The 17,746-nt window shown below is 34.8% G+C and overlaps 2 protein-coding genes across 2 annotated transcripts; one reads left to right on the top strand and one right to left on the bottom strand.

The window, feature by feature from the left end:
- Nucleotides 1-660: 660 nt before the first annotated feature.
- Nucleotides 661-15,698, top strand: LOC141831968 (actin-related protein 3). Its single transcript, XM_074719418.1, has 10 exons — nt 661-724; nt 3,385-3,619; nt 3,699-3,923; nt 6,330-6,476; nt 10,823-10,915; nt 11,951-12,070; nt 13,925-14,035; nt 14,134-14,259; nt 14,339-14,437; nt 15,398-15,698. The coding sequence occupies exons 1-10, from the start codon at nt 678-680 to the stop codon at nt 15,476-15,478; spliced, it is 1,284 nt and encodes a 427-aa protein (XP_074575519.1). The 5' UTR covers nt 661-677; the 3' UTR covers nt 15,479-15,698.
- Nucleotides 15,699-16,500: 802 nt separating this feature from the next.
- On the bottom strand, nt 16,501-17,582 carry LOC141832170 (trans-Golgi network-localized SYP41-interacting protein 1-like). Its single transcript, XM_074719659.1, has 3 exons — nt 17,454-17,582; nt 17,289-17,370; nt 16,501-16,848 (listed from the first exon to the last, which is right to left on the bottom strand). Exons 1-3 carry the CDS (start codon nt 17,539-17,541, stop codon nt 16,746-16,748), a joined length of 273 nt encoding a protein of 90 aa, XP_074575760.1. The 5' UTR covers nt 17,542-17,582; the 3' UTR covers nt 16,501-16,745.
- Nucleotides 17,583-17,746: the final 164 nt, after the last annotated feature.

Raw genomic sequence — 17,746 nt, forward strand, 5'->3', positions numbered from 1 at the left:
TTAAATTAATCAAAATAAAAAATATTTTATAAATTTTTAAGTAAATAAATTTATAAATTATTAATTAATTGATAAATTTTTTATAATATTTAATAAATTTATTTATTTTGATTAATTTAATTGAAACTGGATTAATCAATATTTTATCAGTTTAATTTATTTAATTTTTATTTAAAAATTTGATTAATTCAATTAATAACTTAATATTTAATATTATTTTCTATCCTTTGGATGTAGAGTAATAATTTTGAAACCTTTAGGGGCAATGTGAAACAATCCCAAACTTAAATGTGTTTAAATGAAAAAAAAAATCGAAAGCGAAGAGAGAGAGAGAGAGAGAGAAGCAGGTGAGCGCTTTTTGAAGTGGAAGACTTGAGCGAGCACAAATAAACCCGGCGAAGGCATCCCTCGTGCTCTGCTGCATGTCAAAGACACGATGGATTCCCGCTGAGCCGCCGCTGTCGCTTCCCGTCCACGCCGCCACCTACTCCTCCTCTCTACGCGTCTCGCCTCCAGATCTGCATTCGCCGCTTACCCCCCTTGTCCGCACTCTCGGCTCCGGATCTCCAGGGCGACGCGGCTGACGGCGCCACTGCCATGACCGGTTGACCCGGCGGCTTCCTCGCTCGGATCTAGCCGGAAAATCCCCCCCCCCCCCACCCCCCATAGGCTTCAAAATGGACGCTGCCTCCCGTCCCGCTGTGGTCATCGACAATGGCACTGGGTACCGAATGATACCTCACTCCCTTGACTGCTTTCTTGAGGTCTTAGAATGTTGTCGCTACCTGCGGTTTTGGGTTTGGCTGCTTTCTTTTTCAGCTCGATTCTTGATTGAATAAAAGTAGGGAAATTTAGCCAAAAGGTTGACGGATTAGTTAACGTCGCGAAACCAGGCGTAAATTTTGAGGGAACTTTGAGGATTCTGATTGAAAATTTCAAAAAACAAAATTTATCGATTGGTGCGTGTTCTGTTGACTATTAGTGCACTACTGTGAAGTTAGGCGTACTTGAGAAAGGCCGATAAAGGCAATGGTCAAATTATGTGATGTTCTATGCCGTGAGATGTAGGCTGAGTGAAGTATACGAGATGACTGTTAGAATTTCGTTGGATTAATAGGACGATCTATGGCTGTGTTCTGGATCAGGATGTACCAACTTGGTTTTTCGTCAATCTTTTGCTTGCTTTTTGCTCCTTTCGTTACTGACAATGCATATAGTAGCTGTTGTTTTTTTTTTTTTAATTTAGCGAGTAATGTACCTTCCTGATACGTTGCTTGAAATTGCTTTAAGGATTATTCACAACATTTATTGATTTTTTTTAAATCTATAAAATGAAATCCACAAACTTAATACCTCCCAAATGCCCTCTAAATTCCTGTTAGGTTATATTCCAGGATTTTGATTTTGGAAACTATTTATTTGGATATGGAGCTTGAATGTTGACGCAAATACTGAACTCTTGACCAAATGCAACGTTTTTATTTGATATTGAATTTCAGAATTTGAGATTGACTTGACACAAACAATTACTCTCAAAGATTGCTTTATTATTTGTAAATTAACTTTTAAAATGAAACTTTAACATTAAAAATCCACCTGTCTCAGTGTGGTTTAACCATAAATTTGATTTGATTAATTTAATTAAATAAAAGTAGAAATTTTATCAAAATTAAAAGCCTAAGATCCTACAAATTAAATTGATTATTATACACAAACACTGAATAATTGCTGCACAACAGGTTAAAAATAATATGAAGACCAAGTAAGAAGTGGATTAGAGTGAAGGCAAAAGCAGATATCAGCATTGAACAGTAGAAAACCATGTGTTACTAAGTGTATAGTCTTGAAAGTGGTATTTAGTTTACAGTCAATTTATGTACTGTTGTCACCAGAATATAACATGAGTTAAAAAGATATTTTGTAAATCCAAAGTAGTTATCAGCTGGGTATAATAACCAATATTCTAAGTTTCAACTAAACAGGGCGGCTCTAGGCATAGGCCACTAAGGCCTATGCCTAGGGCCCCCATTTTAATTGGGGCCCCCATTTTAATACATTAATATATATATTTTAAGTAAATAAAAATTATTAAAATATTTTTATTAATCGATTTAGCCGGTTAGGGCCCCAAATAAAAAAATTCTTAAAACGCCACCAAATCCTAAAATGTCACCAAATAGTTCACTTTTCATTCCGAATCTCCTGATTTGAACTGACCTTCGCTCGCACCTTCGCCGGCCCCAAATAAAAAAAAATCCTTAAAATGCCACCAAATCAACGTCACCAAACCGTTCACCTTTCGCTCTGAATCTCCCGATTTGAATTGACCTTCGCTCGCACCTTCGCCCTTCGCCAGTTCGCCAGTTCACCTTCGCGCCTTCGCCCTTCGCTACTTCGCCTTCCCCCTTCGCTCGCGCCTTCGCCAGTTCGCCTTCGCCCTTCGCCAGTTCGCCCTTCGCCACCAAACCCTAAAACACCACCAAATCCAAAAACCCTTCTTTTCGCCTTCGCCAGTTCCGGCAGCTCACCGTCGACCGTTCGTTGTTCGTCCTTCACCACCAAATCCTTCCCTTCGCCTTCGCCGGTTCTGGTGGTTCACCGTCGACCGTTCGTTGTTCGTCTTTCGCCACCAAACCCTTCCCTTCGCCTTCGCAGTTCGCCCTTCGCCAGACCTCGTCGGCTCGTCGCGGTTGAAGAAGAGCAAGGCCGAAGAAAAGTGGTAAACGAGCACCCCTCTGTGAATCTATTCCTTTTTACTACGCATAAAATTAAATTTTATTATTATTTAATTTTAAAATATTTTAAAAATAATAATTATTTTTTAAAAAAATCGCCTAGGGCCCCTCCTAGGCTTGAGCCGCCGCTGCAACTAAATGATTGAATATTTAATGTTAGCGTGCTTTTCTAGTTCCTAAGGATTCAGCACTTGGTGGAAAGATATCATGGTTATTCTAATTGCATTTCTTCTCATTTTATTTGTATATGCAAAAAACTAGTTTGTTAAACAAACTTAAAAAATCCATAATATTTTGTTTCCAAAGGTTGAACAAGTGTTTAATATCTATTTGTTTCTCTCTCTCTCTCGAAAATGTTAGTTCAAGATCACTAACCATAAAATTCATAACCAAATATCTTCGTTTTACCTTAGTTTGTTTGGGATCTCCATCCTTATCAAATGAATCAGTATACATGCTTGGCTATTATAAGCTTCTTTTAGATTTTCACTAAGAATGCCTTTTGCAAAATAATGTATTTACTCTGTCATTTTGCTGCGATTAGCAGATAAGCTTGATCTTTAATCATCCCTCCATTTGATAGCAGTAAAGCTATCAAACTTCCATTTTTTTCTGCTTACATGATAAATTTGACTTCTTATATTCTTAGGTACTCAAAGATGGGATTTTCAGGCAATGTCGAACCTAGTTTCATCATCCCTACAGTTGTTGCTGTTAATGAGTCCTTTTCCAATCAACCTAAGAGTTCCACTAAGGGAAATTGGCTTGCACAGCATAATGCAGGCGTAATGGCTGACCTTGATTTTTATATTGGGGAAGAAGCTTTATCATGTTCTCAATCTAGTAGTACGTACAGTCTTAGCTACCCTATTCGTCATGGCCAGGTATGAAACTTGAAATATACTTCAACCTTTTTTTACATGTTCCATGTGGATCCTTGAGCTTATTGTTTCTTATTTCCAGGTTGAAAATTGGGATACAATGGAAAGGTTTTGGCAGCAATGTATATTCAATTATCTACGCTGTGACCCTGAAGAGCACTACTTTCTTCTTACTGAGAGCCCACTTACAGCTCCTGAAAACCGTGAATATACAGGAGAAATCATGTTTGAGACATTTAACATTCCTGGCCTGTATATAGCAGTTCAGCCGGTCTTAGCCCTTGCAGCTGGTTACACTACTTCAAAGGTAATCAGCTGATTGTTGGAGCTTTAGAGAAACTTCAGTGATGACTAGGACGACCACTTTAGCTTGGATCTGGTAGATACTAGTATTATGAATGATAACTAGAGTGGGTAACCTGAACCAATCATTTTGAATCACACAACTGCCAATCAATTATTGCAAATTTGAGGAAACAATGATATTAGTGGACATATGGATTTCGGTTGCTTTCCATACTAGAAAATGAATTCAGAAGGACAACAAAATTGGACATGTGCATAAGCTTGCATTGTTATCAAATTTTTGAAACTTTGCATTTGATTAAAAAAAACTACATAGCGTGTTGTCGTATTACTTGGTTTTTCTTATTTGCATAATCAATTAATATTATGCTCCTTGTCTCATGAGCTAACACTGTGGGTGGCATTTGATCTCGGTGCTTTGCCCCTTACAGGCTGAAATAACGTAGGCATGAATTAACATCTAGTGGTAGAATTCATGTTATAGCTTGTAGGTAAATTGAGCAACCTCAGAGTTGGTTGTGGACCAAGATCCTTAGACGTGGTATTGTTACAAGATAAAATCTAGGCCAGAGAATAATGATCCTATGACATATTTCACAATATCTTAATAGTGAATGTTTAATTACTGCATCAGGAGGTTGTATGAGTAGCTTATACTAAGTGAGTGTTGAGAAGCAAGCTAGTTGATTCGACAGGTCATACAATGTTATTCTTAGTATTCAGGCTCAGTTTCCTATGAGAGAAGGAAATAGACAGGGAAAGAAATAGCAAACAACAATAACAACAACCAAGTCGTATCCCACTAGATGGGATCGGCTACATGGATCCTTCTACGTTATTAGACTTTATCCCCTACTACATCATCATTTATATTTAATAAATTTTATTTTATTTTTTATTACTAATCAAGTCTTTTTTGGTCTTCTTCTTCCTTATTTGATGTGCACATTTGTCATAGTTCCACATCGTCTAGCTAAAGCATTTATTAGTCGTCTAAGTACATGTTTGTACTATGTTAAACATGTCTCTTGGAGTTTTCCCTCAATAGGTACAACTTCGACTTTTTCTCTAATATTTTCATTTCTTATCTTGTCCATCCTTGTATGTCTGCACATCCACTTTAACATCTTCATCTCTGCGACTTTCATTTTCTACTTATGTGTTCGAGTCATAGTCTAACATTCAACATAGCAAGTCTAACTATCGTTTTATAAAATTTTTCTTTAAGTCTTAAAGGTACTTTACGATCACAAAGAACACCTAACATTCTCTTCTATTTTAACTATCATATTTATATTTTATATAAAATATCTCTTTCAATCCTTCTATCCTTTTGCAAAAATGATTTTAAATATTTAAAATTCTTAGTTTCAGTCTCCTATCTTAATAATTGCCTCATTACTTCTAATATTGTCAAACTTAAATTTCATATATTCTATCTTTGCTCTATTAAACCTAAAAGCTTTCACTTTTAAATGTTTTCCGCCACGATTTGAGTTTAACATTTATTCCTTCATGTGTGCAAACAACATATAGTTTGCTAGTTTTGGTTTCCTTGGAGACAAGGGAAAAAGAGAGTTTCCTTCCAATCCTTTTTTAGAGGGAAGGAAATGGGGAGGGAAATTAAATTTCAAAATTTTAATAAAAAATATATTTGAAAAAAAAATGACTTTTAATTTGAGCCCATTGCATGAAAGAGTAGCTTTTCTACCCAAATTAGGTCAAAGTAGATTTGTGCCAAATTGGGCAAAGATTTCTCCAAGTTGTTTTTTCTTCCTTTTCTCCATTTTCCAAAGGAACTTGAGGAAAAGGGTGACCGGAAATCTTTATGCCACTTTATTTCCATCGCATTTTTTTGTTAGTGAGTCTTTGATCCAGTTAGCCGAAGTTCTGAAACTCCTTCTGCCATAAAATTCCACCAACTTTATTATTTTCACTTGTGAAATTCCGAAGGAACACATTTGTGTCCCTTCTATTTTATATGTTGAGTGGAAAAAAGTTTATTACTATTACATATTCAGTTATTTACTGTTCTTATTATGCTATAACTATGAGGCAATACAATTCTGGAAAGGACACAGACACAGTGTTAGGACAAAATTACATATTCATTTGGCCTTCAATCAAGTAAAGAAAATTCCATCTTTAACATGACTAAGTTTCTTTTTGTATTTAAATCCCTCATACATGTAAAGTAAAATTCTGGAAAGAAAAATAAAAAATTTGGCTACTCATTCAGTTGATTTCTGTAACCTCAGGCTAGCTTTGAAATGCTATGCAAACTGAAATTGCAAACTTCATTTAGGTGTGAAGATTTTTGGGTCATATAGTTTCCTTAATATGTAGTCCTGTACTATCATTTCTCATAAAATTTTATGTTGGCTAATATACAATTTCAATTTTCTAGTGTGAAATGACAGGTGTTGTTGTTGATGTTGGTGATGGTGCTACACATGTTGTGCCAGTTGCAGATGGTTATGTGATTGGCAGTAGTATTAGATCAATACCTATCGCAGGCAAGGATGTTACCCATTTCATCCAGCAACTTATGAAGGTAGAGAATCATGAATCAACACCTTTATGCCTATTAATCTAGACTCTAGTATACTCTCTTAATCATGCATTTACTTCAGCTGTTATCGAATTTCTGGTATCTTCATCTTGTAGATTGACATAGATTGACCCTCAAAACTATATAATTTACAGTTCTTTTGAGGTTTGACTTAGACTTCACGGGCATGCATAACATGGTTGTTCCACCCATGATTTGCTTGAATGGCAAAGAGAGACACCACTTTATTAGTTGTAATCACAAGCATGAAATGCCTTTCTAGGTCATCTGACAAATAATGAATTCGTGGAATGGTTACAAGGATAGTATATGTTTAAAAGACTTTCAATTTTTTTGCCAATTCTTCCTTTACTTCATCGTCTTACACTTAAACTTTTCTAATTATAGACTTGAATCATTTGGTACTTCACTTTGGTGGTAGATTAATCTTAGTTTTGACCTTCAGTTAGGCAGTAGTTCTGTAAGCATTCTATGCTTGATTGGTAGTAGTTTTTTATTATTATTCTTAGAAGAAATTTTGCTAGAGAAAAGGTGTTTTTTTTTTCAGAAGATGATTTTCTAGACCAATTGCTCTACTGACTAATTGCTCTTGCCTTTATTATCTCCCAATCACTCTCTTTGATATTTGATGACTTACTCATCTCTCTGCCAAGTAGAGTGCTTTATATGCCCTACTAGGCTGCTCCATCAACATATTTTATATCCACAAGCACCATAAAGAAACTAAACCTCTCATCAAGCTACTGGATTGAGAATGCTAAGTCCTTGTCATGCTCAGATATATATGCCATATGCTAACTTTTGCACCCACCAAGATTTGAAATTTCATTGAGCCATGGTTAGTGCCCGCAGCTGGAATGAGATGTGTTAGTCCTACGCAAACAGTGTTGGCACACGGTGCAAAGGTACCGACAGGGACAAAGGATTGAAGAGGAGAGAAGGAAGAACCTTGAAGGAGAAAGAAAAACATTGAGAGTACTGAACCCCTTAGTTGTGTTGCTCTGTGAAAGCCTTACACTGTTACTTTCGTCATGGAAGTCTCATGCACCTAAATGAAAACTTCTACCTGTGTTGCCATCGTTGTGGAATTCCTCGCACTGGGTTTGTCATCTCAGAGAGTCCCGCACACCATTCTATGGGTGGAACAAAATGTTTTGCCATGCCAACCAATGTAAAATGAAACTTTGAACTATGTCACCCACTACGTAGTCCTAATGCACCATTGTACAATTTTGTAACCTCGGTTTTGATACCACTTATTGGGATCATCAATGTCTTCAATATCATTGGATGAGGTTGGAGACCACTTTAACAACAGTGTGAGAATCTACACTTCAAACCATGCCCTTATAGATCCAAATCTAATACAAATGCAAAATAGTATCAAGATAATGCACGTGGTAAAGTCTTACTGTCACTTGGTTGAACAATACAGACCTTGTAATTCTCCCTGTACTACTCTCTCGACATTGATAGAGAATAGTGGAAAACCTCACTTCTAAAACTCCTTATATGTATTAAAAAAAAACTCACAGCAAGTTTTTTTTGGTCTCATATAGCCTCCAAACCCACTCCATTATGCTTCCCAAACTCCTGTTGTCTCAGTGTTCATATTACTAAAACCATCAAAAAAGGATTTATTTGGCACTTGAATTATAGCTGAGTCTACTAGGCTCAATATGGTGTCCAACCCAACAATTAAGACTCACTAAGCATAATGTAAAACTTTGCAGAATAGGTATATATTATTAACTATTTAGCTCCTAGTAAGATGGCTCTGTCAGTTGGTGGTGTTGGTATATGTGCTATCAATGCTGAGTGCTAACATGAGTTATGATGCTGGTAGAAGGGCTAAAGGGCAACATGGAATAATCTCATCTTCCCTCTCAGACAAAGAGGTGGCATACTTTTTTGGCTGCCACTGGTTCGACACCTTTGATCGCAAGAATGTCAGTGAAGTGGCTCACATGTTAAAATCCCTTTATATAATTTCTTCTGTACATCTCCAAAAGGAAAAGAAAAGTAAATGCAGAATCTTTCAAAAGTTTAATTGACACATTACTGGTGCCCCTCTGCATCGATTCTGGATCCAGATTCATAGTGTAGTGTCCATTAAAACAGATGAAATAGTAACTTGTGTATTGATTGTGGAGGTGGACTAGAACCCTAATATGATTAATGAGTGGTAATGTTTCTTTAGTATACTTTGAGATAAATTGACAAGAAATAGTTTATATTGATTTAAAGTGATTATAATTCAGGGAAGAAAAAGTGAACTTCTTTCTATGTTTTCTGAAACTTATCATATGCTATCCTAGGACTCAAACCAGGTTCCTTTTAACTATGAATTCTGACTCGTATCCTGTGTTGCATTCTCAATCAAGAATACTTGTGTATTTCATGTGCACTTGCTTATATGTTACTTGACTCAGTTATTAGTATCCATTATGGATGAGGATCTAAGCATATAAATGGCTATTTCTAGAAATTTTTACATGCAATTCATAGGAATGTTAAGTGTCTACTTAGAATATTGGTGTCAGAGTGTCGATGTCAGACATGGGTATAGAGGAGAGATAAAGAGTGCAAATATCAGAATCTGCAAGTTTATCATCATTAAGCTGTGCTTGTCCAAACTATTTAGGATCTACTCACTACATGAACCTTACCGTCCATCAATCTCTGCACCAGCAATAGTCAAATTTGTTTTATTCGTTGATTAACAATGGTTTGTTTTCTCTACCCTTTCGCTTTGAACTTCAACTGATTAGCTCTTCGAACCATAAATTGTTGGTCATCTATGAACATGGATATGTTATTTCAGCCTATTTTCTCTCATTTTGTCCTCAATTAGAGTTACATCTAATTTCTCTTGGATGCATAGTATTTTTTAAGATAAGAGTAAAAATAGAACATATGGAATTTAAGTTTAGTAATTATAGACGTAGTAAGACAATTGTTAAGATAGGAGATGACGAGTTACCTGTAATTGAGAACTTTAAATATCTAGGTTTGTTTTTGTAAAATGATGGAGAGGTTGATAGAGATGTTTTGCGTAAGATACAAGTAGGATGTTTAAAATGGAGGAGGACGTTAGGTGTTTTTTGTGATCATAAGATATCTTTAAGGCTTAAAGGAAGTTTTATAGAACCTGATATGTTATATGGAGCTGAATGTTGTGCTATAAATCAAGCACATGAGTGGAAAATGAGAGTCGTAAAGATGAGGATGTTAAGGTAGATGTATGGATATATGAGGATGGATAAAATAAAGAATAAGAATATCATAGATAAAGTCAGGTTGCACCGATTGAGGAAAATCTCTGAAACACATTTAAGATGACATAGATATGAACTTAAGTGACCAAAAATGTTGTAGTTAGGCGATGTAAGATCGTGACAAATACACATATTAATCGAGGAAGAGGGAGATTAAAGAATATTTGGTTATCAACGATAAAACATGATATATTCATTTAAATATAAATGATGGTATAGTAGGAGATCAAATTCAATGGCATAGAAGGATCCATATAATTAACTCCACTTAGTAGGATAAATGCTTTGTTGTTGTTGGTATATGCATAGTATTTTTTTATCCTATAGCATTTTTAGCACTATTGTAGACTTTTTACTTGTTGCTTCCTAAGAGTTAAGTACTTTGATCCATAAAATATAGCAAGTCGTACCATAGTCTTGTAAAATTTTTCTTTTACACTAAGGGGCACGCTATAGTCATTTAGGATTTTGGATGTTCCTTTCCATTTCAACCACCCATCTCCTATGCTACTAATCATTCCTTCACCAATATCTTCTTTTTATTTACAAAAAACCTAAGATATCTAAAGTTTTTGGTTAAATGAATTTCATATTTACTCATTTTAACTATTCTATCACTTCTTTTCTTATTATTCAATTGCATTTCATATATTCAAATTTTCTTTTAACTTGAACCTTTTAGTTTTGCAATGCAAATGTCAAATCTAATCGAATCACACTTACATCAATTTGCACTATGCCATCCACAAATAATATACACCGAAGTTTATCTTGAATATGATCATCTTGAATATGATCAATGGGTTCTCTAGTACTAATATAAAAAGATAGGAACTTTGACCTAACTTTTGATGTAAACATGCAAGCTTAGTTCCTTAAAAATTGAATATCAGTTCATATTGTCATGAAATTATTACTTTTCACTATAACCACCAGGATTCCCAATTTTGATTTGTAAAAGAGTTTGGCAAGAACATGGACGCTAATTTCATAGAAGCATTACCCATTCTGACATAAATTACTGATGATTAGTTATATCCGTTCCTGTAGGAAAGGGGTGAACATATACCTCCAGAAGATTCTTTTGATGTAGCAAGGAAGATCAAAGAAACTTATTGCTACACTTGTTCAGACATTGTCAAGGTAATTTACATTCTCATTTGCTAGCTAAAGTATGGCGAGGCCAATTAGGAAGGTCTTGACTTCTGTTATTCATGTATGGTGCGCTTGTTTATTCTGTGGATCAATTTTCTGCTTTCTTATGTATCTTTTGCAACAGGAAGACTTGTTCTTAAAAGGAGTACCCACAAAATGTATGCAAAAATGTGGAGCATTAAAAATGTAAATATCAAAGTGTTTATCTTTCACTCACCAAAATACTTTTCAAATGTATGAAATGGTTACGATGCATAGGGATTTCATAGTGTTCCCATTGCCACAAGCGATTGACAAGACCTAGTATCATTAAACCATGCTACTGACTACTGAGTACTGATACCTACCTTTTAGTCTGAGGACCAAACACTTAAACAAGCTCAAAATTTCAAGATCTTGACGATTATAGTCGATGAAAAGCTTTACATTTTTTTTCTTTTACTCAATAAACAAATCGAGGAAGAGGAAAATCAAAGAAAACTTAATTAACAATGATAAAATAGGATAAAATTCATTTAAATATACATGAGCATATAGTTGTAGCTTGAGGCCAATGGCGTAGGAGAATTCATATAGTAAAGCTCATTTAGTGAGATAATAGCTTGGTTGTTATTGTTGTAGTACTGACTTAATAAATAACAACAACAACAATGAAGCCTTTATCCTACTAAGTGGGGTTGATTGCTGACTCAATGAACATCATATAAAAAAAAAGAAGACATTCTCTTTACTTCAACCTAATACTTAAAGGTCCAAATAGATCTCAACATCATTTACCTGTTAGCTCAGAAGGATCTACTGTTGCCAAGATGTTGGGCATTCTCTGTTACATAGTCATATTAATTTTGGTCAGCGTTAAAGTTTTAGAACCGACACAAGCATATCATATGGGAGTATAGTAAAATTGTTGTGATATGTGAAGTGTGACAAAAGATAATCCAACTAATTGCAAGATCCTATTGAATCTTTGAGTGTTAGTTCACTCTTGGCAACAACTGACTAATATTTATCATATGATATCAGGAGTTCAATAAACATGATAAAGATCCTGGTAAATATACCAAGCAATGGGTTGGTGCTAAACCAAAGACTGGGGCCCGATACTCATGTGATGTTGGATATGAGCGCTTTCTTGGTCCAGAGGTGAACATTTCCATCTTGTCTTGCTTACTTGAATGCATTTTGTTTCTCCAACTAGTTTTTTATCATGTGTCATTATTTGTTCAGACTTGTTAAAACTAGACAATTATCGCCTTGAGATTTATACCTTATCCATTGGTGCTGCATAGCGACTTGGAAAGCTAGTATCTTCCCCTAAGAAAACGGTTGTAGCTCTTGTACAGCTAAACGTTACATTTACCTTCCATTTGGCATATACCTTCAAGCTACTTCTACTCTACTGTCCACCAAGATTGGAAAGATCAAATGTCAACTGACATGATCTATAGAAAAGGTTGGCTTTATTATAACATAGAGGAGAAAGTACTTAATGAGTTTCTACATCTTAGAGCCATTGCTCATCATACTTTTACAGTCTCATGATTACAAGAGACGTAACAAATGAAATACCATCAAATTTCAGGTATAGTTAGTTGACTGCAAGAACCAAATGGAGCTTCTTTTCTCTAGATTTGTAGACTGCTGTTTTTAAGGCCCCTAAAGTGCAAATATGCCAACTGATATTTGGGGCTTTCATCTAACCCCTCTCCAATTTGTCTCATTTGACGCTCCAAACTGACTCTGTGTCCAACATGGACATTCATATTAATCACAAATAAAAAGATCACTAGAAACAACTATGTCAAACATCTAGATGCTACCCGTGTTGGGTAATCGAATAGGAGTCCGGGGCATAATTATGGAAAAGAATATTGTTCTTCTTTCAATTAGATACCAAGTATACCTGGAAAAACTGTTAGAAAGTGAAAAATTGGATAAAAAAACTAATCCTGTAGATATCTACAAAGATCACATGGGCACAGTTGACATGAGAAGAGTGACTTGAGTCATAATAAAGAAGAAATCTCAATTGAGGCATGGTTGGACTGGTTTGGTTGTTAAGCTCAAGAGCCCTAGCCTCAGATTGCAGCCAGGAGCATAATCACTCTTGCTGATAGGTGAATTACAAACAGCTGACTTTGCAAGTAAGCAAGTAGCTGACTACCTGGGCCCTCTTTTAAATTTTTTTAATAGATTTGTAGTTTGTGTATGCTACTATATTTTAGATGGTCTCTTTTCCATTTTTCCTTGTTGAACATTCTTTTGATATGTATATTATATTTTTTTTATTTACATGCTATTTTATTCATTGTTCTAAAAGCCAACCAATACTCTTTTACGTAAAACCCTTAAATTAGACCTCATTTTGAAAAGCTCTCCATTAAGACCACAATAAAAGTCCCTTCACATTAGGGAGCCCTTCACATAGATCCAATCATGAAGTTTCATCAGTTGAAATTATGGTCACCAAAATGGAATTAGATTCTGTGTACCTTATTTTCTTGATTTCCTGATCATCCAAACTCCACGGACAGCTAAGTCTGAAAGAGGGAATTGGATTAAGGAGTTGAAAGTGAAAAAGATGGCATGTAGGTTTTCCATTGCGGATTGACAGTAGGACCTAGAATCATATGCCAAGTGATGGAAATATAGCTGGAGTGTTTTTTATTATTCTGTTAATGATGTCTCTAATTCTGATTTTCTATTTATTACCTGTCCACTATCTATTCTTGGCATATTTACATGATATGTTAGTTTCCTTTGCCTAATTGAATAGAGCATGCATTGCTTGTTAAGTTTCAAGCTGTGGAATGTTACAATAGCAAATAACCTAATCAAACTCGCACATGTACTGCATCATCTATACTTCAAATTAGGTAATTTTGTTCCGTCATCATTTTCACATCTAAGTAATAATATACTCTTTATATGATCACACTATTTCAAATTTTTCTGTTATGAGCATGTTTTCAAGTCTTTGGAATATAATATGTGCAGATTTTCTTTCATCCTGAAATTTATAATAGTGATTTTACCACTCCTCTACCTGCTGTTATTGATAAGTGCATTCAATTATCTCCTATCGATACAAGACGGGCTCTATATAAGGTAAGCAATCAGAATACTTTGGCTACATAAATTCTATCCATCTTGGGTAGCTATTAATGTTTCTTTTTTGAAAACAAAAAACAAAAAATCTTCTGCAGAATATAGTATTATCTGGGGGTTCAACTATGTTCAAGGACTTTAATAGGAGATTGCAACGAGACCTAAAACGGATAGTGGATGCAAGAATTGTAACATCTGATGCCCAACTCAAGGAAGATCTAAAAGTAATAAGTGAACTAATACTCTCCCTTCATCTAATGCAAAGTTTTCATAATGATAGTCTTTTGATTGTTTTGGCTGCAGTCTCAACCTATTGAAGTTAATGTTGTCAGCCACCCTGTTCAGAGATATGCAGTTTGGTTTGGCGGTTCCGTCCTTGCATCAACACCAGAATTTTATGGGGTAATTCAAACTCTGCTAAATGTTAATTAGGAGAATCGATGCCTTCATTCCCTAAACCCTTTTGTCTTATCCAATGAATTAACCTTAGTGATCTCTACCTTGACTTTGGCTGCCATAGATTTTAGCTATAAAGGCATATTCATAAGTTTAGACTAATGCCAAGGACCTTTTTTTGCTAAAAGAGAATCTGTGAATGCCAAGGATCTTGGGCTACTTTTATTAGGCCTGTAAATTCACCATTTACAGATCCATGATAAAAGATCACTATTCATGTTTGCATAAACCTTCATACTCAAAGGAGTCTCGATGTCTGGAAGGTAGATGAGAACATGAGGGAGGAGAAAGGATGATGGGGTTAGACAATATCTACAGTTGGAGTATGCATAGTGAACAAATTGACAGTGCTTGAGTTCCTACATATATAGAACTGAATTCAATAATTGCTCAAAAAAAAAAAAAAGAACTCAAATGAAGGGAACACAGATCCAAGTTGCTGACCACCCAAAAAAAAGTGTCAAAGTTATGCAGGACAAAATTGAAAAAAAAAACTAAAATGGTATTTTGCAAGTTTCTTTCATTCTGATTGCCCATGTTACAAGCTTTTGCAGGCTTTATTTGACTTACCATGTTCATTATAATGAAAAAAAGAAGTTCAATAAACTTTTGAGTTTCTCTTATTAGTCATAAGGATCTGCAACTAGAAAACACATTCCCCTTTTTTATACAAAGCATCCACTTTCTCTGAGTTTATATATGAAAATATAAAAGTTGCAACTGACCTAACTGAACATTTCTACCGAAACACAGAAGGAAGAGCCTAACAGGTACAATCAAGGAACCCTATTACAGATATTTCACCAAGTTAATTATGACATTTGTGATTGGGAAATTTTGGAAACTTTTTCCCTCACTGAATGCTCCTTTTATAACGTGGAGGTTTCTTTCATCTCAATTCTGCAGGCTTGCCACACAAAAGCAGAATATGAGGAGTATGGAGCCAGCATTTGCAGAACAAATCCTGTCTTCAAAGGCATGTATTGAAATGTTAAAAGATTCCCAATTCATGGGAGTTCTCAGGTGCAATATCAAGCTTCAAGCAACCAAAAAGTTTCCTTTTTATATCTGAGAGGTATTGGAAAGTTATATTAAATTTGTATTTTAGATTCATGCTTCAGGAATGAAGTAACTATGTACATCACTTTTGGATGAGGTGGATGACTTGTTTGTGTTTTTTCATTACAAATTACTGTAATGGTTGGATTTGTTTGCTAAAATTTGCCTTGTAAAATAAAATTGGACTACATCAATGATAGTTGGGGCATGATATTAGTGATGATCATGTAAAATGAAGTGAATTAGTAGCAAAGATCAAAATTATAGAAGAGAATAAGAGATTAATATAATGAGAACCAGAGTCTTATAATTAAGCACTTGAGTATGAAATGTGTTTGAATTGGGTAGGATAAGTTGTTTCTATAAGATTAGGATTTTTTTTTTACTAGATTTCTCTTGCATATGCACACATACATGTATACAACAAACAAAAACAAAAAAGATCTCATCATCAATTCCCGATGCTTGCAAACTATGACATCATCAAATTTCCGATGATTCAAGGCAAAGATCTAACAATGACAAGGCCAACAAACTAGCTATGAGACTAGAAAGTCAAATAAAAGTAAATGACAGTTTCAAGATTAACTTGTGATGGGTTTTGCAATGGACACAAGTGGTAATGAAAACATTTAGGAAACTTAGGTGTGTGATTTAATAAGGTGTTTTAGCAAGAGTTAGAGTAATTTGAATGAAGTATAAACTTTATAGGAGAATTGTCCTATATTAAACAATTGCAAAATACAAAACAATATACTCGATTAGGACAGCAGGCAGCATAGCAACAAGTTAAATTCCCGAACACAGAAAAGGAAACAGGAAAAACTCTATCAAACAAACTATATAGAAAATTTTGAATCTCCCAAATGAGTAAATATGACCTTTTTGTTAGAAAATAAAATACATTTTATTCCCTAAAGCCAAAGGAAGCTAATGCAGATCTCTCGATATAATAAAAATACCTACTACTCATGGATACTATAACACGTCACCCACCATTCAAACCATTACTCCGTGAAGCAATGGTGTTTAAGGAATTTTTATCACTATACATCTTTGGATCTGTTTATGAATTGTTGAATTCAAGTTCCAGTTAATTGAAGGGAGAAAGAATATAAACTAGATGTAAAAAAAATTAATGAAAAGATATATTACATTCTAATCTTATATTTGTGACCTAAATTTATTGGCCTTATCATAAGATGACTCCTAGCAACCATAGATGCATGAAGAACGTATAGGCCATGAGACCTAGCCTTGCTCCAGGCCGGCGCATCAGAAGCTGCCCCCCAGAAACCCTGCAAAAATCATGTGTCAGATTGAATGGTATTTCCATAATAACAAAAAATAGTTTGCTAGTATGAAATGAGAAGCTCGCAGGCAGAATTGCATATTTTTTAGTGATTTCTTGATAACTTAAGTTTGCTGGTGCTAGGTACTATACCATGAGAAGAAAAATGTCTTGAAAACAGAAATTTCTAAGAATTGCTTAGATCATTAGTTTGCAAGCTTTATTTGAACCGACATTAAAAAAAAGTTCAAATAAATCAGATAATTTGAAGTCTTAATGATGCTCTACTTAAAATGTATACTACACTAGAGGATTTGATGACCATGGTTTTATTTCAAATAAATATATGACCTTGCATCTAAAAGATTACAAGATCTTTGGAGGAAAATATCAAGAAAGCAAACACCAAAACAGCATCAAACTTTAAGATATTGATTTAGAACTCACCAAATACTATCAAGTCTATCTGCAATCAGTTTTCCTTGTCTTGGGATTAGACCAGAAGTATTCAGAGATTTGAAAACATGACCTGTTTGAGACAATAGTATTTAGTAATATATTTGTACCACTAAGGATGAATTCCTTTACTGATCAGAAGGTTGATGTGCAAACCTTTAGCATCAGACTCTGCAGCAACAACTGAATGATCAGACCCAGAATCGATGTTTAGAACAAGATGGTCATCAGATCCCTTTCGCATTGTTCTCAATTGAGCAGCAGTTGAAATGGGTAATTTGGTGTTCTTTCAGTGGTCCCTACAAAAAAGCAGCAGCAACTAAAATAATATCTTGAAATAATCCTTGAAAGGTAAAGCATCATTTATGTTACTAACATGTAATTTTCATAAAATACAAGCCATCTGATATCAACTTGCCAATTGAGCTTTTTTCCATGTTGATTTGCTT

The sequence above is a fragment of the Curcuma longa genome, chromosome 7 (assembly GCF_044706935.1).
Source record: "Curcuma longa cultivar G26 ecotype Majalengka, Jawa Barat chromosome 7, ITB_CL_G26_1.1, whole genome shotgun sequence".
Taxonomy (NCBI): domain Eukaryota; kingdom Viridiplantae; phylum Streptophyta; class Magnoliopsida; order Zingiberales; family Zingiberaceae; genus Curcuma; species Curcuma longa.